The 27,794-nt window shown below is 56.3% G+C and overlaps 2 protein-coding genes across 4 annotated transcripts; one reads left to right on the top strand and one right to left on the bottom strand.

The window, feature by feature from the left end:
* The first annotated feature begins 1,584 nt into the window (after positions 1-1,584).
* On the top strand, positions 1,585-18,308 carry EPHA1 (EPH receptor A1). Of its 2 annotated transcripts, XM_047838855.1 has the most exons (18): positions 1,585-1,721; positions 2,799-2,866; positions 7,496-7,777; positions 9,765-10,167; positions 10,410-10,565; positions 10,852-11,196; positions 11,350-11,477; positions 11,735-11,885; positions 12,778-12,874; positions 13,096-13,154; positions 13,914-14,039; positions 14,866-15,051; positions 15,213-15,274; positions 15,396-15,602; positions 15,792-15,941; positions 16,196-16,389; positions 17,783-17,938; positions 18,027-18,306. In XM_047838855.1, the coding sequence occupies exons 1-18, from the start codon at positions 1,640-1,642 to the stop codon at positions 18,103-18,105; spliced, it is 2,931 nt and encodes a 976-aa protein (XP_047694811.1). In that variant the 5' UTR covers positions 1,585-1,639; the 3' UTR covers positions 18,106-18,306. The 2 variants fall into 2 exon arrangements, with proteins under 2 accessions (XP_047694811.1, XP_047694820.1); XM_047838864.1 differs by lacking the exon at positions 17,783-17,938 and having other exon boundaries at positions 18,027-18,308.
* Positions 18,309-18,465: 157 nt separating this feature from the next.
* Positions 18,466-27,556, bottom strand: ZYX (zyxin). 2 transcript variants are annotated; one of them, XM_047838942.1, is made up of 10 exons: positions 27,304-27,556; positions 26,931-27,153; positions 26,237-26,436; positions 25,992-26,084; positions 25,353-25,895; positions 21,276-21,396; positions 20,970-21,139; positions 20,654-20,832; positions 19,664-19,784; positions 18,466-19,060 (listed from the first exon to the last, which is right to left on the bottom strand). In XM_047838942.1, the coding sequence occupies exons 2-10, from the start codon at positions 27,136-27,138 to the stop codon at positions 18,956-18,958; spliced, it is 1,740 nt and encodes a 579-aa protein (XP_047694898.1). In that variant the 5' UTR covers positions 27,139-27,153; positions 27,304-27,556; the 3' UTR covers positions 18,466-18,955. The 2 variants fall into 2 exon arrangements, with proteins under 2 accessions (XP_047694898.1, XP_047694891.1); XM_047838935.1 differs by having other exon boundaries at positions 26,931-27,150; positions 27,304-27,555.
* Between the last annotated feature and the right edge of the window lie 238 nt (positions 27,557-27,794).

Here is a 27,794-nt window from a genome sequence, read left to right as displayed (position 1 = left end):
CTCCGCCTCCTTCCCAAAGTACTTACCATTAGAAAGAGGCCCCTGGTGCTGAACAGTGTGTATCCACTGGCCCCTCTGTATACATTTTTAAAGCATGCATGTGTGTGTGCTTAGGGGGAAAATCCTGGGAGAATCTCAAGACACAACCGGTGGCCATTAACACTGGGGAGAGGAGTTAGAGGGTGGAAGAAGGGAGGATTCTACTTTCCATTTTGTTTCTTTTATGTTCAACGTGAATTTTCCAACCAAGATCCATGGATATGGATTACATTTATTTATTCATGCCAACGAGGATAGTCTGGGCCAGAAAATTACAAGCCATTTTCTTCTCATTCTTAATCTGTACCACAAACAGAAACCCCGAGAAGTATTAATTTTTCATTAATAAAGTAAGCACCTGCAATGTACCACAGTCACTGAAAATGCAACAACTGAAATGATACAAAGACTACGAATCATTCACCTAAATGAGATGGACCCAGGGAAGGGTAAAGGAAGGAGAGGCCCCAGGAGCGAAGCCCCCACCATCCTAAATAGATGTATTGCTCCCATTTGAGCCACTGTTGCCCCATTTTGTACCTCAGCTGGGGTCTACTCCTATCTGTCATCTGAGTCAAATGTGTTGGCTTTAGGCCCTCCTCCGACTAATAGCTTGTTTAGGGCAAGGACTGTCTTACTCTTCTTTGAGTCTCTCAGAGCTTGATGCGTGCAAAGTAGAAAGTGAATAAACATTTATTAAATATAATGTAAGGAGGTCTCCAAGAGGGTGGGAGGGACGTGGGTCGTCTCCAACTAGACAGGACTCAAGCAGGCTGGACCTGCTCCCACTTAACACTTGTGCTCAGAACCCCTCACAGATTCCTCTCTTTTGCTCTGTAAAGCTCATGGTAACATGTTTACTAAGACCTTCCCTGCTCTGGACACACCTGACTCTCTGCCCCACTCCCAAGACAAATCCTGTGCCCCAGCAGTCAAACTGGTCCATTCACCACTCCCAGAGCGCACCTTGGGGCTCCCTGCCTCAGGCCCTTGCTCATGCCTTTCCCAATCTCTGCCACTGAAAACCCAGCTCACACGGCCTACTCCCTAAAGACTCACCTACTGTTGCCCTGAAGGCTGGGCTTCCTTCCTCTTCCAAGTCTCCAGGTGCTTCTCTCAGAGTTGTAGCCACCTTGCATTATGGTCGTCTAAGCCTCCCCTACTGCAGCATAAAACCCTGCCTTCCCCCGTGGCTATTACATTGCTAGGAAATGCTTTCTTTAGAAAGAGAGAAGGAGAAACACAAAGGTGTAGTTCAAGTCAGAGGTAGAATTAGGTTAAAGGTTGAGTTTAGAATTAGAATTAGAACTGGGTTAATTCTGGTTAATTCGAACTGGGTTAGTCGATTCCTAATCCCACCCACCAGGCGGCGCCCGCAGTCTCATTCCGGTCCAGACGCCTCCGGTTTTTGAAGTTTATTACCTGTCTAACAAGTTTCCTTCCTGCTCTACTGTCCCTTTAAGAAGGTGATCCAGGTGAGGCCCGGCTCCGCCCCCGGTGCCGGCCCCGCCCCCCGCCCCCGCCCGGCCCTCCCAGCTCGCCCAGTCCTCGCGACCTGACCCAGCCGTCTGGGCCGAGGTCCCAGGTCCCGGCCGGCGCCATGGAGCGGCGCTGGCCCCTGGGGCTCGGGCTGCTGCTGCTGCTCTGCGCCCCGCTGCCCCCCGGGGCGCGCACCAAGGAAGGTACCGACCCCCGCCCCGCCCCCCCCCCAGGGGCCCGGCCGGCACCCTTTCCAGGAGCCGGCATTCCTGCGGAGGCCCTCTCCGCGCGCGCCCCTCTCCAGCGCTCTTGTTTTGCCCTGCCGCCAGGCGATCGACTGGCCAGGCCAGTCTTTGGTCTTTGACCCCCAAACAACTGGTGGCCCTGGTCAGTCGCCCTGGTCAACAGTTTGCGCCTGGTGGTGGGGAGGGACCTACTGACCGCTGCGAGGAAGCGGCGTCCAGACCCCCGCGCCCCCCCCCCCCCCCAGCACTCGTGGGGATCCCTCATTCCCAGGCAGTCTCAGTCTCAGGTGCCCAACCCAAAGATCCGGACCCTATGAAGTCAGGGATGGGAAGTCCCCTTATGCCATCCTAAGCCTGAGGGGGCGCGGGGTGGGGGTGGGGGTGGGCAGAGGGACCTGCCACTGGGGAATGGATTCGAACTCGGGATTGCAGGAGTTTCCAGATGTAGAGATCAAATCTTAATGGTGAAGGCCTGTACACCCTCTCTGGCCCTACTACCCCCATTTTCCCAGGCTCAAGAGCTACGCCTGGTACCGTCACTACACACCCCCAACCACAGGCAGAGCAGGCCATTTGCCTGTAGGAAGGAGCCTCCCCACTCAGGAACCCCCTGTAAGGTTCCCTGACCACACCCTACCCACTCAGGACCCCCAGGGGCTGAGATCCTCTCTTGCCCACACACTCTTCCAATTTTGCAGCTGCTGTATTTCCCCCAGCCAGCACCAGCCACTGCTGAGTGAGAGGGTGCAGGTCTTAAGTGGGGCTGCGCTTCCCAACACTTCCTGCCTTGACTTTGGTCAAGGATCCAGCCTCCAACCCTTGCCCGACTCTGCCTTCCTCCCTTCACACTCTGGAGGAAGACGGACTAATCCCTGAGCTCTTCACTCCTCCTTCCCCAGCTAAACCTCAGGAAGTCACAGCTGTTAGGAACAGGACGTTGAAGCCTTGGGGCTGGGGGCCCAGAATGAGGAATGTGGGTTGCACGTGTGGGTCCTCCTCCCCCAAAGGTGACCAACCTTTTCCTCACCACTTCAGTCACTCTGATGGACACGAGCACAGCACAGGGAGAGCTGGGCTGGCTGCTGGATCCCCCAGAGGATGGGGTAAGTGTCAAGGGAGGGGAAGGCTCAAAGCTGCAGGCCAGTGGGAAATGGGCGGAGAGGTGGGTGGAGGAACGGAGAAAAGAGCAGGAAAAACTGGAAGTGTCTCCTCAGGGAGGGGGAAGGGAGGTGAGTCAGAGCCTCCTGAATGGGACATTTGGGGGGGGTTCAGGCTTCACCCCAGAAGAACGCTTCAATGCCTGGCTCCTCCCCTCCCTGCCCCAGAGAGAGGACTTGGGAGGTGATGAGACCACAGTCCTCCAGGCAGAGGATGAACGGGACCAGGGATGCAATCATTGAGGGCTAAGAACCAAAACACTAGATGTATCTTCAATGCGAGGTCCATCTATCCCAATAGAGTTGCACAGACAGACTTCAGAGGGTCAAGGGTCAAGGAACCCCATAAAAGTGGATCCTAAATTGCATAGATGTATGGGGATATTCTTTTCTGGATAGGAAAGCCAAAGTTTTCTGCAAGTTCTTCAAACGGTGTTTGCCTCCCCAAAATTCAAAGCTGCCCTCCCACTAGAGAGAGGTCCCTGAGTGCTTGGCACCTTGTCCATTTTCCTCAGCCCAGGCACAGCATGCATTCCAGCTGTCTGAACCTGCTCCAAGTCCCTTCCCTCCACAGATATTCCTAAGACCTAGTGAGCAGAGAGACGTTCTTGTGAGTCCCAAAGCACACCTTTCCATCACTCAGCAGAGCTGGCCACAGAACCCCAGGAGGCTGCCCTCGCTGTCTCAGCTTCCTGGAGTCTGGCCTCAGGGCCTCCTTCCCTCTGGTCCTGGACCCCTTTGGCCTTCCTATTCCTATAGGAACGCAGCCTCTATTTCTGGTATTGGGGTCACCTGCTTTCTTTCCCTCTGGGTCCTAGGGTCCTGGCTCTACTCTTAGTTCTCCCACAGAGTGGCCTATAATTAGAATTAATAGACTAAACCATAATGTATCCTACAGGAGGGGCTGCTTGGAAAATCCTGGATTAGGCCAGCCGTAATAGGCGCCTCATCTCATAAAGCAGCTAATCACTCCACAATGAGGGCTGCAGGTCCATTAGCTGGCTCCCACAGGCCTTCGCTGTGCCCCAGCCACCCCCACCCAAATAACTCTTCCCTAATTGGGCTGGAGTGGAAGCAAGGCCCCTTGTGCAGCTCAGGTCAAACAGCATATGTAATGCATATATGCACATATATATGCATATATATGCATTATATACATATATAATATATTTGCACCGGGAGGGCAAGAAGACGGGAGCAGTTACAGACTCCCAATGTCTGCCGTGTCCCCTCCCCTCATCTCACACACATGCACTCGGATTCAGGCTCACCAGAATGTACCCATGTAGCAGCCAGCAGCCTGAGTGATAAGTGAAAGGATCCTTGTTGCTGATCCTGGGCAGCTGGTTCTCCCCCATCTGTCACCGCTGGAACTGGGAAAGGCAAGTCACAGCTGGGAACATCTGCTCCTCCGAGCTCCAGCTGCAGCCATGACAATCTAGCTAAGGAGCTGCACATTAACCGCCTACCACCCTTCCACCTGACCTCCACGCCATGCCTTCCCCTTGGGCTTCCTCATCACAGCTTCCTGCTAAGAACAGGCTCCAGATGCCCTCACTGCTGGACACCCCCTGCCCAATCTTTGAACTGCCTCACACAGTGCAAAATTATGTACCTCATATACTCCTGCCCCTGCCACACCCCACCCAATTCTCAGTTGAGGGTGCTTTCCCCTACTTTTTCCCAGAGCTGAGAGTAGCAATGAAAGCCCTTACAGAAGATGTTCTAAGGGCCTCAGACTCCTCTTTAAGGCTCAGGTCAAGATCTCATGGGTTCGTGAGTTTGAGCCCCTTGTGGGCTGACAGCAGAGAGCCTGCTTGGGATTCTCTCTCTCTCCTCTCTTTCTCTACCCCTCCCCCACTCACATGCACTCCCTCTCTCAAAAATAAAGAAGTAAACTTTAAAAAAAAGTAATTTAAAAATAACAAGGAAGAAAAAGAATGTGAAGTTACATCTCCATTTCATACTTTACACCAAAAAATAAATTCTAAGGAGATTAAAATCTAAACCTAAAAACGAAATCCACAGAAATATGAGGAGAAAATACACAAGATCCTTGTAAGTTTGGGATGAGAGAGCTTCCCAAGCAAAATACACGACCTAGAATTCATAAAGGGAGAGAAGATAGACGTTACTATGTAAAATTTTTAAATGTAGGCCAACATTAAAGATATCATTAGCAAATTAAGTGGCATGACAGGAAGAAAACATTTGAAACATATTTCAAGCAAACGATTAGCATCTATGATGTAAAAAAAAAAAAAAAGGTTCATCCAAATGAACACTCAAAAGGTAACAGGCAAAGTTTACAAACACATAATTACATAAAAATACAGATAGCCAATGAACAAAATAGAAACGCACAGCCTCCTTCTCAAAAGAAATGTAAATTAAAATGGCAGGAAGCTGTGTTTTGTCCATAAGAGAGGCCAAAAGTAAAGAGATCTTCAATATCCAGTTTCTCAAAAAAAAAAAATGAGGGGCGCCTGGGTGGCGCAGTCGGTTAAGCGTCCGACTTCAGCCAGGTCACGATCTCGCGGTCCGTGAGTTTGAGCCCCATGTCGGGCTCTGTGCTGATGGCTCGGAGCCTGGAGCCTGCTTCCGATTCTGTGTCTCCCTCTCTCTCTGCCCCTCGCCCGTTCATGCTCTGTCTCTCTCTGTCCCAAAAATAAATAAACGTTGAAAAAAAAAAAAAAAATGAGCCCTCATGCATTGTTGGTGAAAGTATAAATTGATAAATCCTTTTTGGAGGCCAATTTGACAGTATCTTCTTACAAACTTTATAATATTTACCTTTTAATACAGCACTTCTACAGAAATCTTATAGAAATCTACACATTTACTTAAAAAAAAACTAGAAGCTACCTAAATGTCCAACAACAGGAGAATAATTAAATAAATTACGGTACATCCATACAATGGAATACTATTTTATGGATTGCTAAAAAGACTTAGGTAGATCTTTTTATACTCTCGTGAACATCTTTCAAAGACTTTTTATTTGTTAAAAACAAAAAGTAGGTTACAAAATAACAGGTTAAAAAATTATGTTAAAAACACAGAAAAACATTCAAACGTTTCTCTAGAGGCACTAAAAATGGTCTGGGGAACTTCACTCCAAATTGTTAAGAATAACTTCCCGTGAAGAGGTAGTCGGGTGGGAGGACTTTCACTTTATATTACATATGTTTATTCTTTGACTTTAAAAAAAAAAAAACCTCATTTATTTTGAAAGTGTGTGCATGTGGGGGGGAGGGGGGAAGGGCAGAGAGAAAGGGAGAGAATCCCAAGCAGGCTGGGCACAGTCAGCTCAGGGCCCCTCGTGGGACTTCAATCCGTGAACCTTGAGATCATGACCTGAGCCGAAGTTGGACGCTTAACAGACTGAGCCACCCAGATGCCCCTTCTTTGACTTCAATAATTAGCCCTTAGAAATAAAATGATCAAGAACATAGGAGCACCTGGCTGGCTTAGTGGAGCATGTGACTCTTGACCTCAGGGTCATGAGTTCATGCCCCACACTGGGCAGGGAGCCTACTTAAAAAAAGAGAGAAAGAAAGAAAAAGAGCATAAACTCTGGAGCCTAGAGTGCCTGGGTGCACATCCCAGCTCTGCCTCCTAATGACAATGCACAGGGCAAGTCACTTAACCTCGTTGTGACTCAGTGTCCATCATGGAAAGTGTTTATAACAGTGACTGGTGCATAGTAAGTCCTGTATTAGTGCTAGCCATTGTTATTACTAAGTTTAAAAATAAAATGCTTTTGGGGCTCCTGGGTGGCTCAGTCGGCTAAGCATCCCACTTCAGCTCAGGTCATGATCTCATGGTTTGTGAGTTTGAGTCCCGCATCGGGCTCTGTGCTGATAGCTCAGAGCCTGGAGCCTGTTTCATATTGTCTCCATCTCTCTCTCTGCCCCTCCCCTGCTTGTGCACTATCTCTCTCAGATATAAATAAACATTTAAAAAAACTTTTAATAAATAAATAAAAATAAAATGCTTTTCGTGTAAAAGCAATTAACGGGGGTGGACTAGATGGTGTCTACGAGTCCAAGCAACCCCATCCATTGTTGATTTTGATAGTGACCATAACTGGAAGGAATACTGGAGAGGGTGAGTTCCTTCCATACAGAAGAGATTTATGCTTGTTCGTGCCCTCCAAAAGCTTAGGGGCCTTAATGTTAAAGGTAGTTATCCTCTTTTCTACACAAATAGGCAGAAAGGTTTTGTGAATGAGTTTCTGCCATTTGGGGCACTTGACAATCCTGACTGATGAGACAGGTAAAAAAGCGGTGCTCATACTTCTGCAGCTGAAGTGGGCTCACTGAAGAGACCGGGGCTGGCTGCAGATCACATGGGGGTATTGTCTTGCCCATCCTGTATCCAAATAAATCCTGACTCTAAACATTTAGCTTCTTCTCCTGGAGCCCGGGGGGGGGGGTGGAAAGAGAGCAGGACAAGCAGGTGAACTGGGGGAGCTCTGACACCAGCTTCCCCATCATCAGCTCTAGAAAACCAGAGTTTAGGGAGCAGGTGATGACTTGGATGGAGCCTAACTCGGAGTTTTCCTTCTCGCAGTGGAGTGAAGTGCAGCAGATACTGAATGGGACACCCCTCTACATGTACCAGGACTGCCCACTGCAAGATGGCGGGGACACTGACCACTGGCTGCGCTCCAACTGGATTTACCGGGGGGAGGAAGCTTCGCGTGTCCATGTGGAGCTGCAATTCACCGTGAGGGACTGTAAGAGCTTCCCTGGGGGAGCCAGGCCTCTGGGCTGCAAGGAGACCTTCAACCTCCTGTACATGGAGAGCGACCAGGACGTGGGCATTCAGCTCCGACGGCCCTTGTTCCAGAAGGTGCTTCTACCCCGCCCCACCTCCCACCCCTGCCACTTTGGTCCTAACACTGGTTCCTGCCCCCGCTCAGCTCAGGAAAAGAGACAGTGGCAGAAGGAAGAGAAAGAGGATCTAGGTGTCCAATAAGGACAAGAATGCGGGACTAGCAATCAGAAGAGGTGGATTTGAGTAGCGTAGAGGCCCCCTGACCTGCGGGACATACCTCCCAGGACCCCCCCCCCCCCCCACGGGATGCCTGCACAGACAGTACTGAACCCCGATACATACATTCCCGCGGTTAAGCTTTCACGTATAAATCAGGACGGAGCCAGAGACACAACACTAGCTCGTAATAAAATAAAACAATGATAACAGTACACTGTAATATAAGTTATCAGAGTATAGTCTCTTTCCCTCCCCTTCTGTCTCAAAATATTTCACGTGCTGTACTCACCCATTTCCTCGTGGCGCTGCAAGATAACAAAACGCCTCTCCAGGAGAGGGAGAGAGGAACGAAGCACCGCTGAGTCCTGTCGTCAGCCTGTGACGTGACGTGACGTGGCGTGGCGTGGCGTGACGTGACGTGACGCCGGCGCACCTGGCTACTATTGACCTTCTGACGCAAGGTCAGGAGGAGGAGCCTCTGCTCGCAGGCGTGGTTGACAGCCCTGCCGGCTTTGACAACTGCAAAGCTGAAGCCGCGAAAGCCGGACCGCGGAAAAGGAGGAGCTGCTTTGCCTTTTCTGCTCCGTCCGGCCTTTGCGCTCTGCACTTAACCTCTGAGAGGTTTTCTTGTCTTAAAATAGTGGTGATAATAGCCAATTTAGCCAATAGCCGGCCTTATCTGTTTCGGCGGCTTTGCCTCCGTTGAGATAACGGCATTCCCTGGTGGAGGTATTTGGACTTTTGCTATCAGCACCCAGGCTGCTTGCGAGTGACACACCCCCGTGGGTCTACCTAGAGCTGTGTAGGGAGACACTTCTCTGCAGGCTATCTCTCTAATACCATCCCTCTCTTTCCTACTCAAGAAGATGTACCGGAATGCAAAAGCGTAAGAAGCATATTATTATAGGACGTGCTCGTTTTTTGTTTGTTTTTTTTTTTTTCCCAAAGAGAAGATGTTGTAAAGTTTGTTATTAGTAATAAATGAATGATGACGCACTTCATAACTGATCACCTCATTGGCACAGACGCTGGGAACACCTTCGAATAGTGGAAATTATATGGGCTATAGCGTCTCACTGCCTGGTTACCAGTCCCATCATGTAGCTGTGTGATCTTGTCCAAGGTGTCTAGCCTCTCTTCGCCTTAGTTTCTTCATCTGTTAAGTGGGGATGGTAATCCATCCTACCTCGTAGGTTTATTGCAAGGACTGAACAGCATAACACACATAAGACGCTTAGCCAGTAGCTCACAAGTAATAAGCCCTTGGTTTACAGTTGTGTAAACTATACTTTATTTATTTATTTGTTTGTTTGTTTGTTTATTTATTTATTTATTTATTTATTGTATATTTTAATGTTCGTTTATTTTGAGAAAGAGACACAGAGTATGAGTGGGGGAGGAGCAGAGAGAGAGGGAGACACAGAATCCAAAGAACACTCCAGGCTCTGAGCCGTCAGACCAGAGCCCTACATGGGGCTGGAACCCATAAATCGTGAGATCATGACCTGAGCCAAAGTAAGAGGCTTAAGTGACTGAGCCACCTGGGCACCCCTAAAGTATTTTTTTAACGTTTATTTATTTTTGAGAGAGAGAGTACAAACATGGGAGGAGCGGCGGGGTGGACAGAAGGTGCAAAGCAGGCTCTGCACTGACAGCAGAGAGCCCGATGTGGGGCTTGAACTCATGAACCATGAGATCACGACCCGAGCTAAAGTCGGATGCTCAACCACTGGGCCACCCAGGCGTCCCTGAACTATAAAGTATAGAGCAAACAACGGTTTTCTGTCCTGTGGGAGTGAAGCATGACTTTACCATCCCCTTCTCGCACACCTCTCCTTCCCAGGTGACCACTGTGGCTGCAGACCAGAGCTTCACCATCCGAGACCTCGCATCTGGCGCCGTGAAGCTGAACGTGGAGCGCTGCTCCTTGGGCCGCCTGACCCGCCGAGGCCTCTACCTCGCTTTCCACAACCCAGGTGCCTGTGTGGCCCTGGTGTCTGTAAGGGTGTTCTACCAGCGCTGTCCTGAGGCCGTGCAGGGCTTGGCCCGATTCCCCGACACCCTGCCCGGACCCGGCGGGTTGGTGGAAGTGGCAGGGACCTGCTTGCCCCATGCCCAGGCCAGCCCTGGTCCGGCGGGTGCACCGCGCATGCACTGCAGTCCGGAGGGTGAGTGGTTGGTGCCCGTGGGCCGATGCCACTGTGAGCCTGGCTACGAGGAAGGCAGCAGCGGTGAAGGATGCCTGGGTAAGGAGGCCGGAGGAGGTGGTGGGCACTTGCAGGGGCCACTCGGGGGAGGGCCTCCAGGTGCCGAGGGAGGGAAGGAGGTCCACGCTCCATCTCCGCGAAGTGTTGACTGTGTGGCTGAGCACCCCAGGAGACACATGCAGGGTGCTTCTGGTACAGAGGATTGGAGGCGGTGGCGAATGGGGATGATTCTGCCTGTAAACACATTGGCCAACCATGGCTCTGCTGCTTTCTCCCTCCAGCCTGCCCTAGCGGCTCCTACCGGGCAGACACAGATGCACCACATTGTCTCAAGTGTCCAGAGCACAGCACAGCCGAGCCCGAGGGGGCCACTGTCTGCACCTGTGAGAGCGGCCATTTCCGAGCCCTGGGGGAGGGCCCCCAAGTGGCGTGCACGCGTGAGTCCAAGGGGGAGGGCCTGGCCATCTGTGAGGAAGCTCAGGACTTTTGGTGAGCCCATGTTAAGGTCGAAGTTTTCCGGAACTTTTCAGAAATTGGGCACCATTTAAAGTGCCAGACGTTAGAGCTCCTCCCCCTCCCCCCACTTTCCTGGAAGAATGCAGAGCTGAGCTGGGTCTGAATCCAATCTCCCAGCAAGGCCTTCTGCGGTGGGAGGAGGCAGGGGCCAGCAGGCTAGATGAGAGCAAAGCTGGTTCCTCCTAATGGCCCCTCTTCTCCTTACAGGGCCCCCCTCAGTTCCCCGAAACCTGAGCTTCTCTGTTTTGGGGACTCAGCTCTCCCTGCGTTGGGAACCCCCAGCAGATATGGGGGGGCGCCAGGATGTGAGGTACAGTGTGGGGTGTTCTCAGTGTCGGGGAGCAGCAGTGGACGGGGGACCCTGCCAACCCTGCGGGGGAACTGTGCGCTTTTCCCCGGGAGCCAGCGGGCTCACAGCACCGGCCGTGCGTGTCAACGGCCTTGAACCCTACGCCAACTATACCTTTAACGTTGAGGCCCAGAATGGAGTGTCGGGGTTTGGCCCGTCCACGCATGCCAGCACCTCACTGAGCATCAGCATGGGGCACGCAGGTGAGTGACCTGGGCAGGGGCCAGGACAGGACTGGAGGAAACCAGAAGGGCTCAGGACCACAGAGACAGATTGACGGGCAGAAAGCAATCAAAAAGCGACTTAGGTTCTTTCTTCTTTCTTCCCAAACCCCCTGGAACCCTCTTGACTCACAGAGTCACTGTCAGGCTTGTCCCTGAGGCTGGTAAAGAAGGAGCCACGGCAGCTGGAACTGACCTGGGCAGGGTCCCGGCCCCGCAGTCCAGGGGGGAACTTGAGCTACGAGCTGCATGTGCTGAATCAGGTGAGGATGAGGCAGAGGGACAGTCCCTGGTGTCTGGGTGTCTGTTCTGGGGCACAACTCGCCATTCCTAGCCTGGGTGATGGGACGGAGGGAGAACTGGCCGAAGCGAACGGTGTGGCTTTCTCAGGACAAAGCCTGCAAACAGCCCTGCCCTGACCATTCCCCAAGCCACCCCTGTCCACATGATCCCAAGACTGCCATCGCCTCCACCAGGTCTCTCTCTGCACAGCCCAGTTTCCGTTGGTTCTCATCCACAGGACGAAGAAAGGCACCAGATGGTTCTAGAACCCAGGGTCTTGCTGACCGAACTGCAGCCAGACACCACGTACATTGTCAGAGTTCGAATGCTTACCCCTCTAGGGCCTGGCCCTTTCTCCCCTGACCATGAGTTCCGGACAAGCCCTCCAGGTGGGTGGGTTATCCTGTGTTCTGCCCCAAACACACATGCACCCGTCATCCCACTGAGGCTTCTCAAACACTGCTCCAATCAGTGACCTTTCCTCTTCCGCTATGCATGTGCATATGCACATACATGCACGTACACATAGGAACTGCCTCAGCGGAGAGAGCCCCACATGGACTCCCACAAAGCCCCCTCCCCATAGTAATCTCAGACATTTTCTTGAGAGAGAGCACAAGCAGGGGAAGGGGCACAGAGAGAGAGAGAGAGAGAGAGAGAGAGAGAGAGAGAATCTTAAGCAGGCTCCACACTCAGCAAGGACCTGGGTCCTCAGTCCCACAACCCTGGGATCATGACCTGAGCTGAAATCAAGAGTCAGACACCGGGAGCACCTGGGTGGCTCAGGTGGTTAAGCGACTGATTCTTGGTTTCAGCTCAGGTCATGATCTCATGTTTTGTGAGTCTGAGCCCTACAGCGTGGAGTCTGCTTGGGGTTCTCTCTCTCCCCCCCTCTCTCTCTCTCTCTGCCCCTCCCCCACTCACTCTCTTTGTCTCTCTCAAAAATGAATAATACACTTGAAAAAAAGAGTGGGACACTAAACCAACTGAGCCACCCAGGCGCCCCTCCTCAGAACACCTTCTGCTGCTGGATACTGCCAGCCAGGATCCTGCCAAACCTCCTAGCCCCCCCGGTTTCGTGCTTGTCACCAGGCAGCCCAAAGCTAGGGGCCCTGGGGTGAGGCCTCTCCGCATGCTCCCCACCCCCACACTCCCCCATCTCCTCGCACAGGAGACACACCTGAGGCCCACTGAGGGACCTGCCCCTGGGTGTGCCCTTGTAGCCTTCATCGTCCCTGTGGACTCTGAGCCCTCCAGCCCTCCTCACCCCCTGTGCCACAGTTTCCAGGGGCCTGACTGGAGGAGAGATTGTGGCCATCATCTTTGGGCTGCTGCTGGGCGTAGCTCTGCTGCTGGGGATGCTCTTCTTCCGCTCAAGGTGCTGTTCCTGCCCCTTGCCGGCTGCCACCCGGGGCCCCAGAAGCCCTGGAATGCAGCCCCAACACCCCTCCCCTCGCTAGTATGAAAGCTCCCTCCAGCATTCCCCCACCCTGTCCTGTGCCCCCAGCCCCTGTGGTTTGTGGGTAAAACCCAGCCAGAGCTCCCTGGGCCCCTGCGGCAGTCCCGGGACTCTAAAGCAATGCTCCCTCACCCCTGCAGGAAAGCTCAGCGGCGACACCAGCAGAGGCCCCGTGATCGCGTCACTGACGTGAACCGAGGTGAGCCCAGGGCACCTGTGTGTGTGTGGGGGGGGGGGGGGGGGGGGACGTGTGGGCTTGGGAGGAGCCACTGGGATAGAACCAAAGAACCCACATTTGCCAAGCCAACTCTGGGAGCACGAGTCGGGGCCATGGTCTCTGGAGCTTTTCTGTTTTGCTACCTAATTAACTTTGGTTAATTAACTTTGTACTGATAGCCCCCCAGAGGCTCTGTGCAATTACCTGTTAGCTCTTGGTGCCACTGTTCCGACACCCTGGCTGGCCAGGTCTGCTGGCCGAGGCTTGGTGGGAAGGGGGTTGCTGGCAGGCTCCCTGAAGTCCTCCGAGGCATGTGGGCTTCCTACCGGTCACCTCATTAGGTGCCCCCACGAAAGGGGGAGGCAGTGGTCCCTCCGAGTAACAGGGTGAGGGCGAGGCTTGTCTGGGAATGTGAATGAGGTGTGAGTGATTGGAGGAGTATGGCTAGCAGGGGTGAGGAGGAAGGGCAAGAGATTTGAAGTGTGGTCAGCGAGCCATGGAAAGATTGGGTAACTCGAGGCTGTGAACAGCTTTCAGCCCCAGGTTCTGGGACTGCAGCTCTGGGACTCTGGGGGCGAGGACACAGAGCTTTGCGCGTAGACAGAGGAAGAACCTCATTGCTAAGGACGGAGACTTTCTCCCACTTTAGCCAAAACAGGACTCTTATGGGAACAAAAAAACTCCTGAGCCTTGAAGTTCGAGTTCCTGTGGTGAGCCCCCCACCCCCTGTTCTGCCTGCAGAGGACAAGCTGTGGCTTAAGCCGTATGTGGACCTCCAAGCATATGAGGACCCTGCCCAGGGAGCCCTGGACTTCACCCAGGAGCTTGATCCAGGCTGGCTGATTGTGGACACTGTCATAGGGGAAGGTGAGCCCCGCAGGTCCCCTGTGTGTGGCAGCACAGAGCTGCGAGCCGGCTGGCCTGTCAATTGACCCAAGAGCTCCTACATGAGTTTCCTTTCTGCTCTACCCTGAATCTTCCTCGAATTGCTGTGGTCATGCTGTAACCCCTTTATCAGATGTCCTCAAGCAGCCCCTGCTTCCTACACAGTTTGCTTCAGTGGTTATGGAGTTTCTGATGAACAGCCTTAAACACATCATCTTTGTCAGCAGAGGGGTCATCGTCCCCAGGCTCAGGCTCTTCTCAGATGGTTCCCAAACGTGGGAGAGCTTCAGAGCCTCCCTCGCCCTGCATTCCACCCCACCAGGGGCCCAGTGTCCTTGGGTTGCCCTGATCCCTTGGGTCACTAGAGGAAATGGATCTGAGCAGAGAACAAAGCTCAGCAGTGTCCTTGCTGGCTGTGCAGCCAAGCCAGCTGCGCTGTGACCGGAGGAGCTCGCGCGAGAGGAGGCAATGGTTAGCCTCCCCCACTGGTGCACTGGCCCCGGCCCACCCCGCCCTTTATAAACACAGCCCAGTGCCACTGCACGACACGCACTCACCTGGCATTTACCGAGCACCTACTGTTAGCTGAGAATTCTGCTCACCTGGGACACCGTGCCGAACAGGTTGTGTGGCTGCACCGCTCCTCCAGATTCCTGGCCCCTTGCCTAGGAAGTACAGCCCAAGCCCCTGTCCCACAAAGAGCAAGCCACTTTTCTGATCCAGCGAAGAAAAGAACCAGAGTGCTGGAGGATACTGCTACCTGTCCCCCCAGGGGCATCGGGCCATGGCCTGTCTTCTTTCCACCCAGGAGAGTTTGGAGAAGTGTATCGAGGGACCCTGAGGATCCCCAGCCAGGACTGCAAGACTGTGGCCATTAAGACCTTGAAAGACACATCTCCAGACGGCCAGTGGTGGAACTTCCTTCGAGAGGCCACCATCATGGGCCAGTTCAGCCACCCACACATTTTGCACCTGGAAGGCGTTGTCACCAAGAGTAGGAGCAGTGGTCTCCAGGAGCGTGGGGAGGGAAGGAGGAGGAAGGGAGGGCAAGAGAGCACCGGAAGCATAGGGGAGATCTGCTGCCAAGGGCAGGAAGTCTGGTTCTGGGAGGAGATGGGTAGAGGCTGCCAGGCCGACTTGTGCTTTGTGTCTCAGGAAAGCCCATCATGATCATCACGGAGTTTATGGAGAACGGAGCCCTGGATGCCTTCCTGAGGGTGAGGAGGGTGGACAGCCAGCTGGGGAGGGGGATGCACCATGGATGCCTGGGTTTGGGCTCCTGGTTTGGGAGGAGGAGACCCTGCCCGGTGCCTAACTGGCCCGCTCACCCTGCTGCAGGAGCAGGAAGACCAGCTGGTCCCTGGGCAGCTGGTGGCTATGCTGCAGGGCATCGCGTCAGGCATGAACTACCTCAGCGACCACAGTTATGTCCACCGGGACCTGGCCGCCAGGAACATCTTAGTGAGTCAGAACCTGTGCTGCAAGGTGTCTGACTTTGGCCTCACCCGCCTTCTGGACAACTTCGATGGCACTTACGAAACCCAGGTTAGAGCCCTGCGCTCACTGCGTCTACGCTCGCATTCAACTGTGTGGCATACATACGGTCACACACGTATGAGTATGGGACGCGTGCTTTTGTGGACACAGTAATGACTCATCCCTTTGCACAGGTGTTTTCTCGCGCCCCTCCTTGCCCTGAAACACATCACCTTTCTGCCCTACATGCCCTGTTAGGGAGGAAAGATCCCCATCCGTTGGACAGCCCCCGAAGCCATTGCCCATCGCACCTTCACCACGGCCAGCGACGTGTGGAGCTTTGGGATTGTGATGTGGGAGGTTCTGAGTTTTGGGGACAAACCGTACGGGGAGATGAGCAATCAGGAGGTAAGCCTGGGGTAGTCCTCCCCATGTCACCCCTGACTGACTTCTCATCTCCCCAAACCTTCCCGTGGCCCCTTCCTGTAGACATCCTATTCTTTCTCCCTGACCCAGTCTTTCTGCACTCTTGCTCCTCTGTCCCCATCATCTTACTCCCTGTTCTCTTTCCTGCTGGTCAGGGGGTGGGTAGAGGCTCTATCGCAGTGATCTTGTGTGCACAGAGGCTTCTCATGGGGCCCCTCCCTGCTCCCCTGCTGCAGGTAATGAAGAGCATTGAGGATGGGTACCGGCTGCCCCCTCCCGTGGACTGCCCCGCCCCTCTCTATGAACTCATGAAGAACTGCTGGGCCTATGACCGAGCCCGTCGGCCCTCCTTCCACCAGCTGAAGGCACATCTGGAGCAATTGCTTGCCAACCCCCACCCCTTGCGGACCATTGCCAACTTTGATCCCAGGTAACCACATAGGAGAGGGCAAGGGGATTCAGAGGGCAGATCTGGCAGAAGGAAAATAGGAGTTCAGCAACATTCACCGAGGGCTAGGCCTGTGGACCTGTGGACAGAGCACGGCGTCTGCCCTCGGGGAGAAGATGCCGTCCCATCCTTGATAGGTCTGGGTTGGTAGGATAGAAAACAAGCACAGAGATGGAAAGCACATATAAACAGTGCCTATGACCCGATAACTACTCCAGAGAGCTTGTTTACTTGGGTGGGGATTGGGGTGGGGGAGATAGAGCAACCAGCAAGTGCTAGACAGTGGGATGTGTGCATGTCATGGCCGAGGGAGGGGCAGCCTCGTGGGGTCTCCCAGAGCACATGGCCAGCCTGGGTTGGGGAGCTTAGGGCACACCGGTTACAAATAGCGCAGGGTCCCAGCAGAGATGGTGGGGTCAGTGCAAGGGGGACCAGCTCTGCTGAGAAGTTTGGACTCTACCCTGAGTGCAGAGAACCATTGACCAGTTTGTAAGTCGGAGGGACATGGTCAGCATCGTGTTTTACCAGAAACATTGCCGGCATGTGGAGAATGAACTGGTGGCAGGAGTGAGGTGGGGGAGATGGGCACGGCTGGACTCTGAATGCTGGATCGGGTGAACCAGCCCTGGCATGCTGGCCTCCATATCACACCACCATATATAACCTTGTTTCTGGGAGGAAATATGCTCCAAGCTCCAGCTTTTGAAACTATCTTTCGGAGCAACAACTCCCTCGTATACTGGAGACTGCGTGTGCTAATCTTTCTGGAATGTTGAATATTTTTCCCCCAGCAGATTTACTTTGCTAATGGTTTTGGCTCTGGCTGGCTTTAGTACAGCAACACTCATTGTCTTTGAGGGTGTCGGAGTGCAAGAATAACAGCTGAGGTGGAGGGGGCAAGCCGTGGCTGCTCCCAGAATTCAGGGGGCCGCCCCGAAAACGGCAGGACCATGCCTAGCTTCTAAAGCCTCCGCTCTCCTGCCGTCTGCTTCCTCTCAACTGCGGTGGTTGACGCTTGAGTCTTAACCAGCCACCAGTCAGTTACTCAGGACTGGCCACTCCCATGGGAGATGGGCTGATGGCATGCTTCTGTTGGGGGCTTCCAGGGCTGTCACTTCCCCTGAGTCTATCAGTGCCACAGGACCCTCAGCCTGCCTGTTGCCGTGAGCACACCAGGACTTGGGCCAGGAAATGAGTTCGCAGACAATGGCCAGGCTAATCCACAAAGTCCAGATAATCTCTGTGCTCAGACACCCAACTTGAATGCTGGCTGCAGATGCTCAGAGGCTGAGCCCCGATCTCAGAAAAGCTGGGGCAGGAAGTTGCGGACAGCCCCTGCACGTCCCGTGCAACCGAGGGACCCCTTGTCCCACAGGGTGACGCTCCGCCTTCCCAGCTTGAGTGGCTCTGATGGGATCCCCTATCGAAGCGTCCCTGAGTGGCTGGAATCCATACGAATGAAACGCTACATTCTGCACTTCCGCTCGGCTGGGCTGGACACCATGGAGTGTGTGTTGGAGCTGACGGCCGAGTGAGAACCCCGGGGGGAGGGGGGCCCCAGGCAGGGAGGGCTGCTGGGGGTTGAGCCCAGACTCACAGTCCCCTTTCGTCGCCCACAGGGACCTGGCACAGATGGGAATCACGCTGCCGGGACACCAGAAGCGCATCCTTTGCAGTATTCAGGGATTCAAGGACTGAGCCCCTCCTGCACCTACCCTGGCCTCAAAGAGCAAGGATGGGGCCATGGTCACTCCCCATGGCCCTCCCCTCATCCTACAAGATGTAGGCCTTAGGTGCTGCTCCTGCCCACCCTTGCCTGAGGAACTCACCTCTGGACCCAGGAGCCTTTGTTTTAAAAAGGGAGGTGGGGGTAGAAGTGAAAAGGTAATTGGGGGAGGGACTTGGGGGAGGGTTTAATATATATACATATACATATATATTTTTGTAAATAAACAGGAACGGAGTTTTCACCTTTACCCCGGGCTTTTTTTATCCCTGTATCTCCTCCATCCCACCTGTGAGGGCTGTACACACAAGAAAGATTCCTGAGAATTCTGGAAAACAGGTGTTGTTTTTTTTTTTTGTTTTTTTTTTTTTTATCTGTAGCTATAGCCACAACCTGGCAGCATGGGGGTGGGTGGGGGTGTCCAGGCCAGTCAACCCAGCCCAGCCCAGCCTCCCCGAGTCAGGGGGTCTCCAGGCCCTCAGCAAGCAGAATGCACGGCTGCTAGGGGACCAGCCAAGGGCATCGGTGCAGCAGTGAAAGCAGCAGCGCTCAACCTGGTGCCCCCTCAGGTGGGGCACACCTTGGTGGGGGGGGTGGTCCCTGCAGGATGGGGGTGGACTGGAAACCCAGAGCTGGGACGCTGCAGCCCTAGGCCATGTCGGGGCTTTGCACAGGACACCTGGGATACGGGGCAGGGGCTGGTGTGGAAGGAGAGGCTGAACATCAGAAGATAACTGAAGGGGGGCAGGGCAGGTGGAGGGCAGGGTGGTCTCAGTGTGGATGGTCCGCTAATGGGGAAGGAACGGACTCGCCGGTGCCCACTCAGGTCTGGGCTCTGGCAGTGTGGCACTTCCGGCAGAGCACGTGGCCATCCAGGGGGAAGCAGCCGTTGTCATCCGCCTCAATGGACAGTGGCTTCCCGCAGTCCTGGAAGGAAGGAAGAGTCCACCGTTGGGAAGGCCCCGGTGCACGCCCCCCCCCCCCCACCCCCGCCCGACACCTCCGCCTTTAAATTAGGAAGACCAAATGCTCTATGCCTTGGCTGATGCCCAGCTTCACTGCCTGTGTCCCCAGTCACACCTACCCCTAGCCCTATCCTCACTTCTTCTACTGCCCATTTTCACTCTTGTCCCTAGGCCTCTCCCGCCCAGGTGAGCAGTGGGAAGAGCTGTTCCCAAGGCCTCCACCCAATAAAAGATGTGGGGCCTCTCCCACCTGCCTCAACTCCCCTCACTTCCTCCTTTAGCCTCACCAAGCACATCCCCCCTCCCCAAAATAGCGAAGCCCCACACCCTTTCCTCCACCGGCCGCCCCCTTTCTTGGTTTATCTGAAATACAGCGGAAGCTCAGTGAAACCCCACAGAAACCCCTCCCTGCATCATGGGCAGTGACGGGAGCATCTGGGTGGGGACAAGTATGGGCACCGCGCCCCGTCAAAATTGCAACTGCGACCTCCAGGCTGGCACTGCCCACCAACCACCTGGTAGCGAGCAGTGTCCCACCACCTCCCAGCCCTGGGGGCCGGCCAACCTCACACTTGTAGCACTTCATGTGGAAGTTCTTATCCAGAGCGACCACTCGCACGGTCTCCTCGCGGCCAGGCTCAGGCATGATGGGCCCTTCGCAGACCGAGCACCTGGGGGCGTACTGCCTGGAGGGGCCGAGAGCGGGGCAGGAGTCAGCACGGGGCAAGGGGTACCCAGGGCTGCCCGTGAAAGCGCAGGGGAGGGAGATGGCAGTTGCGTGGCAACAGAGCAGACTTAGCCCATTTTGCGCCACACAAAGTCCTGAGACGAGCCACCTTATCTGGCCCTTGTCAAGGGGGTTTCCCACCTTTCCCCTCACCCACTCCAGGAACCTCTGCCACTGGGTCTTGACTCCGTCTGTCATCCACACTGCAGTCAGAGGCATCCTTCTCCAGCCCCCATCCCTGGACCCTTGACCCTAGCCTTCGGCCACGCAGGTGTCTCTCTGCCAGACCACTGGGGTGTATGGAGGGAGGGATGTGAAGTTCTGGACGCCTAAGGTGGAATTTTTAACAACACACACCTCAGACACACCGTCAGAGGTGGGAGTCGGATTCTGCAGCTTCCCTGCACTGCCCTTGAGCTATGGGATTCTGCCACTGGCCTCAGAAAGTAGCCACCTTGTAAACACTGTTTCTAGGGAAAAACCAGACTTCTAAAAAGCTGATTTCCGAAAGAACTTTTAGAACCCAGCCTGCGTGAAATGAAGTCATTCCAGCACACATTGTTGAACACAAGACCGCACCCACGAGAAGCCTCAGCGAGCCAAAGGCCAGAGGGCACTTGCCAGCAGCCAAGACTTGCTACCAAGGTCTGAGGCCACTGGACAGCTAAATCCAGATGAACTGGTCTCTGCTGTCTACACACAGGATGTGGGGCCAGAAAGGAAGGCCAGGGGTTGGGGGCTGTCTCAGAATCAGGAGGCAACCCAGCTCCCAGACGACCGCGGCTGGCAGCCAGAGAAGAGCCCAGAAGACAGGAGGTGGGTCCTCACTTGTGGTAGTCGGGTACACAGTGGGGCCGGTTGGCCTGATCCACAATGAAGGAGGTGCCCTCCAGCGGGCAGGAGCAGACCACACAGGTGAAGCACTGCGGGTGGTAGGCTTTGCCGGTGGCCCTCAGCATGCGGTCAGTGATGGGCTGCCCGCAGGTGTTGCACTTCTCCAGGGTGTCCTAAGGAGATAGCAGCAGGACATCAGCAAGGAACTGGCACCCAAAAGGCAGCTGCCGAGGTGCGTTGGCCCCAAGTCCCCACCCGGCCCTTGACTGAGCCCCACGGCGGCGTGCCCCTCGGCCCAGCCCTGACTCACGGTATAGCAGCCCTCACAGTAGGGCGCCCCCTCCAGGCTGTAGAACTGCTGTCCCTGCAGCTGCTGCTCACACTGGTGGCAGGTAAAGCAGGTGATGTGGAACAACTGCCCCAGAGCCCGAACTGCAGGCTGCGTGCGTGCCAGGGGCTGATGACACCGGCCACAGGACTCTGGAGAGGCCAGAGAAAACAGAAGTCAATAGGAGGAAGGAGCGGGGCAAGGGATCGGAGGCTCTGGGGGCGGGGTGCGGAGCCCAGGAGCCTGCGGGGCAGCGGCGGGAGGCCCTGAGGGAGGCCGTGAGCTCACCGTTGACAGCCACGTTCTGCCTCTGAGGGTGCTCCATGTCCTGCATCAGCTGCTGGGTCAGCTGCTCCAGCTCCTCCACCTCCTTCAGAGTCAGAGGTCCCGGGGCCCCAGGGGAGCGGACCTGAAACCCCAACACTCTCTTCATCCTCTCTCGACAGTCATCTTCCTCCAAGAACTCTCCCCAGCCAGCTTGGCCACTTTCTTCCAATGAGGACTGACTCCCCGCGCATTTCCCAGACGCTCACGTTGGACTCTGAAAGCTCCTCCTTCTCCCTCCCTGACCCCCAGCACCACGCAAATAAGGGGAAGGGGATGAACCTTCCACCCACTTTGCCCACCCCCCACCCCCCGGGCAGTCACGGACAGGCCAGAACAACTGAGCGGACAGAGGCCACACACACAGCAGCTGAGGTCACCGAAGCAGCCAACACACCCGGCCACGCGTCAACTCCACAGAGCATGCGCAGACATGGCCCCCCACGGAAGAGGTCGGCACGTGATGGCGTGTGCACCCGTGTGCACACACACCTACCCGGCCCGCCTGCTCTGAGCAGCCCCTGTCAGCGTGCGGATACAACACAGGCGGGAATCACAGGTTAAACCCCCAGGGCTGTCGTTGGGAGCCCAGCCCACAGCTCCCCAAGCGGCCTCCCCAGCAGGCCTCAGAGAAGGACCATTCCCTCCACCCGCCTCCCCTTTCTATTAAGAGGGTCCTGGGAGAGCTGCGGACTGGGGGTGGGGGGCACTGCCAGGAACCCCAAGCGGTCCCAGGGGAGCTGCCGCAGGGGCTACCAGTGCTTCCACGAGGCTCCCACAGAAACATGGGGCTGGTTTCCCAGGACTGCGGCCCCCGCAGAATGGAATATCCTACCTGCCACCTGCCAATAATGCCTCGGTTCCTGTAACACTGGAACCCCAAAGCCTCCGAGCTACCTCCTCCCACAGCCACCTTCCCCTCGGCCCCGGCTCCATCGTGCTCATACCCGTGTGCATCCAGAGCTCCAGGCGTTTTCCACATAGAGCGTCCCCTGTAAGCCCCTTCCCACAATGAGCTCCACCCCTCCCTCTCCCAATCTTCCCTTCCTGGCGTCTTGGGGACAGAGGAAGGGCCCTTGCTCTCTGGTACCACTTAGATGCCTGTCCCGCTCTCTGGAAGTAGGAACCATTCACGGACATCAGCTCCCCGCGGGTATGCACAACCCTTCAAGACACACTCAGTCCAGCCACAGTTTCCTCTCTGCCTGCCACAGCTTCAACACCCGTGGCCCTCGGCCCTCTAGCTCTTCAACTTCAGTGGCTCCAAACGTGCTTCCAGCTCAGGTACCTTCCACCACGGAACACTTCGAAATTGCCACTCACTGGTCAAGCTCATCTTACGCCATGATCCTACGCTTGACCTCCCAATGATTACCTTCCGCCCTCCTTCCCCATTCACACCAACCAAATGAGCCGATCAGAAAGGCTCCTCTGCTTCCCAGCCCACCCCCTGCGTCTTACGCATCGAAGCATCGAAACTTTCTGGCTCGCCTCCCCACCCGGTCTGCTCCCTTAACCATTCATTTCTACAAGGCCACCCTCAGCCACCATCTCTTGTTCATCTGGCTCCATCTCAACCCTGGGTCATGCCACTGCCTGCTTCCTGCTTCTGACTCCAAGCTGCAGGAAGTAGGTGGAGGGCTCCCTGAACACTGCAGAGTGGGTTCTCCAAACACTGCAGCACCCTCTGCGCCCTCCAGCCTCAGCCCAGCTGTCTGGTATTTGGCTCCTGCGGATTCCCAGTCGCCTTCCCCACAGCAGCTGTTCCAAACCTTTCCATCTCCTCGAGCCCCCAACTGCGTCCTCCCCTCGCTCCCCGCTCGCTCCCCGCTCACCGATGACCTCACCTCCTACAAGACGGAAGCCAGCCAGCTCCAGCTCCCTCCTCTCCCAGAAAACCCTGTGGCCACACTGCCCTTGCTCTCTGGGAATGCCTGGGGGCGGGGGTGACCCCGTGTTTCCCTCCAGGACTCCATCCTAGCAGCAGCCCCTGCTCTCAGGCATCATAAACCCCTCTTTCATCAGCTTCTTCCCTCTGCTTTTCTCCCTCTCTCTCTCTCTCACGCATACACACACACACACACACACACACACACACGCACGCACACCCTCCCCACCACAGGGCACCAACAGGCCACCCCACAGCCATCTAGGACTTCTGAATAATCAAATCTCTGGGCTCAGTCCTCGCCCGCACCCATGAAGAACTCCTCAGCCATCACACTCTCTTCCAACGAGACCCCACTCTGCCTGGAGCCCCTCTTCCGCCTGCCCCCCTCCCTCGTGGTCAACCTGAGCATCACCCGAGGTTCCTCCCAGGCCCTCAGCTCCTCCTGCTCGGCATCCCCTGGGCCCCTCGGCAGCCCGTGCCACGCCTGGGGCACCACACACTACACCATGTACACCCACACCTCAAGTCTGCCGCCCCCACCTGACACCCAGGCCTCCATTTCTAACTGAATGACAGTCCCAGCTGAGGCCAAGCCCTCCTGGAACCTGTTGCTCAACAGGCTGACAGCTGGACCCCTCCCCTTCCCGTCCGAACCATTTCCCCTTCTGGACTTCTCTATTCGGTCAGCAATACTGTCATTCCCCAACACACCCCTCCTCTTCCAAAGGCTTATCAGCTACCAAGCCTGGAGGCTCTTCCTTTTTAACAGCTCTCCTATCTTGACCTTATTTTTCATAACACTACAGTTGCCCAGGAGTGAACTCTCCCTCACTTTGCTGACCTCCTACCTCCAGCCTGCACCTCTGCCAAAAAACCTTTCCCAAAGCTTCCAAAAGCATGGCTGGGCTGTCGGCTGTCGCCAGCCCTCCAGCCCAGCCATGCAACTCCTCAGAACCCATTCGTGACTCTCCAGGACGGACATGCTCCCTTGGTGTGCTATTTTATTATTTCCTCCTCCCTCCAGCCAGCCCCTCCCTCCCTCGGTACAGCTCTGCAATACTCCCACAGGAACCGACTACTGTGTGTTCTCCAAACACCCTGGCATGCTTGTGCCCTTGAGTCTTGCTCATGCTCTTCCTGCCCAAATGCCCTTCCTGCTCTTCTCCAACCTCAAGTCCCACCATCCTTCAAGGCACACAGGTGCGATGACGCCTTTCCTAACCCACAGGCCCCCATGTTGACGCCTGTCCGGAGCTCTGAAACACCAGGTTCTGCAAAACTCACTGGCATTTAGTATCTCTTCCTCCACTGTGTCTGCACACAAACACACACACCCATGCCGTCAGTTAACTTGATGGCTGGTAGGACTAGACGACCCTCAGGGGCCCTTCTACTCAGACCTCAATCCCCCCAACCAGAAGGCAGAAATGGTCAGACAGGAATAACTTTTCTATTTTGAGCATTCAAGAGCTAGATACAGACCCCAGCACTTTCTACTTTGAGTAAGCTCACTTAATCTTCACAAAACTGTTGTGTGGGGTGTTATGGTAAAGGTGGGGAAACTGAGGCTGAAAGTTCACCTAACTTGCCTAGGGTCTTGTGAGCCGGGAATTCTATCCCAGGCCCATCTGACTCCCTCAGACTTAACCTCTGAGATCTCTTCCCTCCAGAGCACAGAGCACAGAGCACAGAGCCTGGCACCCAGCAGATGCTGGCTCAGCCAGTGTTTACTGCCCCTGTGACTCTTATCACCAGATGGGCCCTGGGGTGGGCCCTGGGGCCGTGAGGGTGGCTCAGAGGAGCAGAGAGATGTAACTCAAGAATCTAAGAAGGGGGAAGAAGCAAGGTCAAACTGGTGATGATCTCATCCCTCCCTTTAACATTCTAGGGGGCAGGGTGCAAGGGAGGGTCCACCAAATCCTTCCCTTGATTCACAGCCTACTGTGCTCCCCCAAAGCCCAGTCAGGCCCCACCCAGACCCAGACCCTGCCAGGCCCTCCTCAGAAGAGCTTTCTCTTACCACTGACCCGCTTGGCCAACTTCAGAGGCTCAAAACTCCTATCCCACCATGCTGCCCACCTCACTGGGACCACCTTCGCCCTCATTCCCTGGCCCCCTGGTCTCAGCCTGGCCTCCCCCGCCTCCCTCACCTGATTTTGGCTTTGCGCTGGTGGGGCCACTGGATACTGCTTCTCCTGCACTCGGGGCTTCTCCTTCTGCTGAGCATAGGTGAAGCTGGGGGACTGAGGGGAGCCTGTGCTACTGGAAGAGGGAGCTTCAGGGGACCCCAACTTCTGATTAGGCTGTGACCCAGGTCCACCTGGGGCTCCAGGGCTGAACTTGGAAGCCACAGGAGTAAACTTGGAAGCCACTGGAGAAAACTTTGGGGCCGGAGATGGGGCTGGGGGTCCTCGAGGCTGGGTGTTCGTGAAAGGCACAGGCTGGGGCTGGGCCTGGGGCTGGGGCTGGGGCTGGGGCTGGGGCTGCACGTGAAGCTGGACCTGAGGCTTGACCTGGGGCTGCACGTGGAACTGGGTCTGGCTCAGAGGCTGAGCCTGAGCCTGGGGCAGAGGCTGGGAGCTAGAAGGGGACTTCCAAGGAGGCAGGGGTGCTGTGCCCCCAGTTGCAGGCTTAGTATTGGACTTGGGAATGTATGGAGTAGCGACTGGTGGGGGTACATATCCAGATGACACCTGCACAGGTAGCGGGAGAGGAGAGCAGCTCAGTTAGAGGAGCAGGCCTGCCCTCCTCGTCCCCTCCCCCCACCTTCCCCCTCTCCAGTCCCTTACCCGGGCTTTGAAGGGATCATTCCTGGTCATGTCATCCAGCAGTGAGGACAGAGAGTCGATCTCCAAATCAATACTGCTCACCTTCTCCCTGGGCTGGAGAGTCTGGGGTCTGAGCACCCATCCCAGGTCTTCGTTCCCACCCCACCCCAATCAGGCCAGAGATGCAGGCGAGATCAGAGGTAAGGACCCTCCTCTGCTCCCTTTGGGGGTGTCCCAGTGTAGCCGCCCTTCCCAAGCTTCCATACCTGTGGGGGGGGAGGTATGGCGGCCTCAGGCCCTCCCTCCTCCTCCAGTGGAGGCGGTGGGGAAGGGAAGATCTCCTCCTCCAGAGGCGCAGGGGGAAACGGTTCCTCGATAGGGGGAGGGGGAGGTGGGAAGGCACCTCCCAGAGCGCCCTCCGAGTCGTCGCCATCCCCAAGGATGGGAGGGGGTGGCGGGGGAAAGTCTGAGGTAGGAAGACCAGAGAAGACAGGAGACAGGACAGTCAGCGGCGCCCCCTCTACCCCTTCCCCAAGTTACCCTCCTTCCACAGCTCTAACCCCTAACCCACGACCTCTCGCCCCCACCCCCACCCTTCGCCGGAGAGCGTGTGGCAAGCAAAGGAAGACGCAGGTCGCCCTGGGAGCACGGGGTCAGTAAAGGCGGGGGCTCGACCCAGGAGTGATGCAGCTCCCGTTACACTTGGGAAAACGGACCCAGAGGGGAAAATTCGTGCCCCACATTCCCGCCTCCCACCCCCCAGGCGGGGGACTTGGAACGGTCCCAGGAGCCCTGGCTCCCAGCCATGAGCTCCGCGATGAGGTAAGAACATCTGCTCGGGACAGGCTAGCTGCGCCCAGCCCCCTTCGCCGCAACCTTTCCAGACACCCCCAAACTCCCGACACCGCTGTCCCCGGCCCGGCGCCCGCCGGGGTCCAGCCCCCAAGCCCAGCCGCATACCTTCCGCGGGCGGCGGGGGGATCTCGCCCACCCGGCCCATCTGCGCGCGCTGGGCCCCGGCGGCCGGGGGAGGCTCGCTATCCCCGGGCCGGAAAGGATTCACTTTGGGCTTTGGGGCCACCACCGGGCCGAACTTCTTCTGCGGGGCGTAAAAAGCCGGAGCGGAGACCGACACGGAGATCGCGGGAGGCGGGCGGGGGGCCGCCATGGCCGGGCCGGGCTGCTGGGGGCGGGCGGCCAGGTTACGCGGCGCGCGACCCGGGCAGACGACCCCTCGCCGGCCCGGCTCCCCCCCACCCCGCCCCCCGCGCGCGGCGGCCCGCGCCCCCGCCCTTCCCCGTGCGCGTCCGCCGGGCGGCTCCCCGCGCCTCACCGCGGGCCGGAGCGTGCGCGCCGCGTCTCGGGTGGCCGCCTCGCAGCCGGGTCCGCGGACTCTGCGTCCGGGTCCCGAGCAGCCTCCAGCCTGGCGGGGAGGGACGCAGGGAAGAGGGAGGGAAGGAGGGGGCGGGGAGAGAGCGGCGCTCAGACCATACAAGGAGCGGCCCGGAGAGGGGGCGGGGAGAGGCGGAGAGGGCGGACCCGGCAGGAAACTCCCCCAGGAAGGGGCCCGGCTCTTGCCCTGAGGCCGGAGGCTCAGCCGAAGTCCTCCCGCCCCCGCTCTGCCGCCCACGCCGCCCCGGCCCGGCTCAGACCTCCCCTCCCCAGGCACAGGCCTCTGATGTCATTTCCTGACTCGCCCCCCCACCCCCACCCCGCTACCCGCCCGACCCGCGGGTGCCCGAGATCTGACTCACTATCCCCACTCCCGGCGGAGCCGGCGGAGGTCCGACGGGTGCCCCAGAGGCGGTGAAGCAGCCCCACTGC

This window comes from Prionailurus viverrinus, chromosome A2, assembly GCF_022837055.1.
Source record: "Prionailurus viverrinus isolate Anna chromosome A2, UM_Priviv_1.0, whole genome shotgun sequence".
Classification (NCBI taxonomy): Eukaryota; Metazoa; Chordata; class Mammalia; order Carnivora; family Felidae; genus Prionailurus; species Prionailurus viverrinus.
This window is presented reverse-complemented; position numbering and strand designations above follow the sequence as displayed.

Coding starts and splice junctions, on each gene's coding strand:
- EPHA1 (XM_047838855.1), top strand. CDS start 1,640: ATGGAGCGGCGCTGGCCCCTGGGGCTCGGGCTGCTGCTGCTGCTCTGC. Junction 7,778..9,764: donor GACGGCCCTTGTTCCAGAAG/GTGCTTCTACCC, acceptor TCTCCTTCCCAG/GTGACCACTGTGGCTGCAGA. Junction 16,390..17,782: donor ATTGCCAACTTTGATCCCAG/GTAACCACATAG, acceptor CTTGTCCCACAG/GGTGACGCTCCGCCTTCCCA.
- ZYX (XM_047838942.1), bottom strand. CDS start 27,138: ATGGCGGCCCCCCGCCCGCCTCCCGCGATCTCCGTGTCGGTCTCCGCT. Junction 25,896..25,991: donor ATGATCCCTTCAAAGCCCGG/GTAAGGGACTGG, acceptor CTACCTGTGCAG/GTGTCATCTGGATATGTACC. Junction 19,785..20,653: donor TGTGTACCCGACTACCACAA/GTGAGGACCCAC, acceptor CGGCCCCTCCAG/GCAGTACGCCCCCAGGTGCT.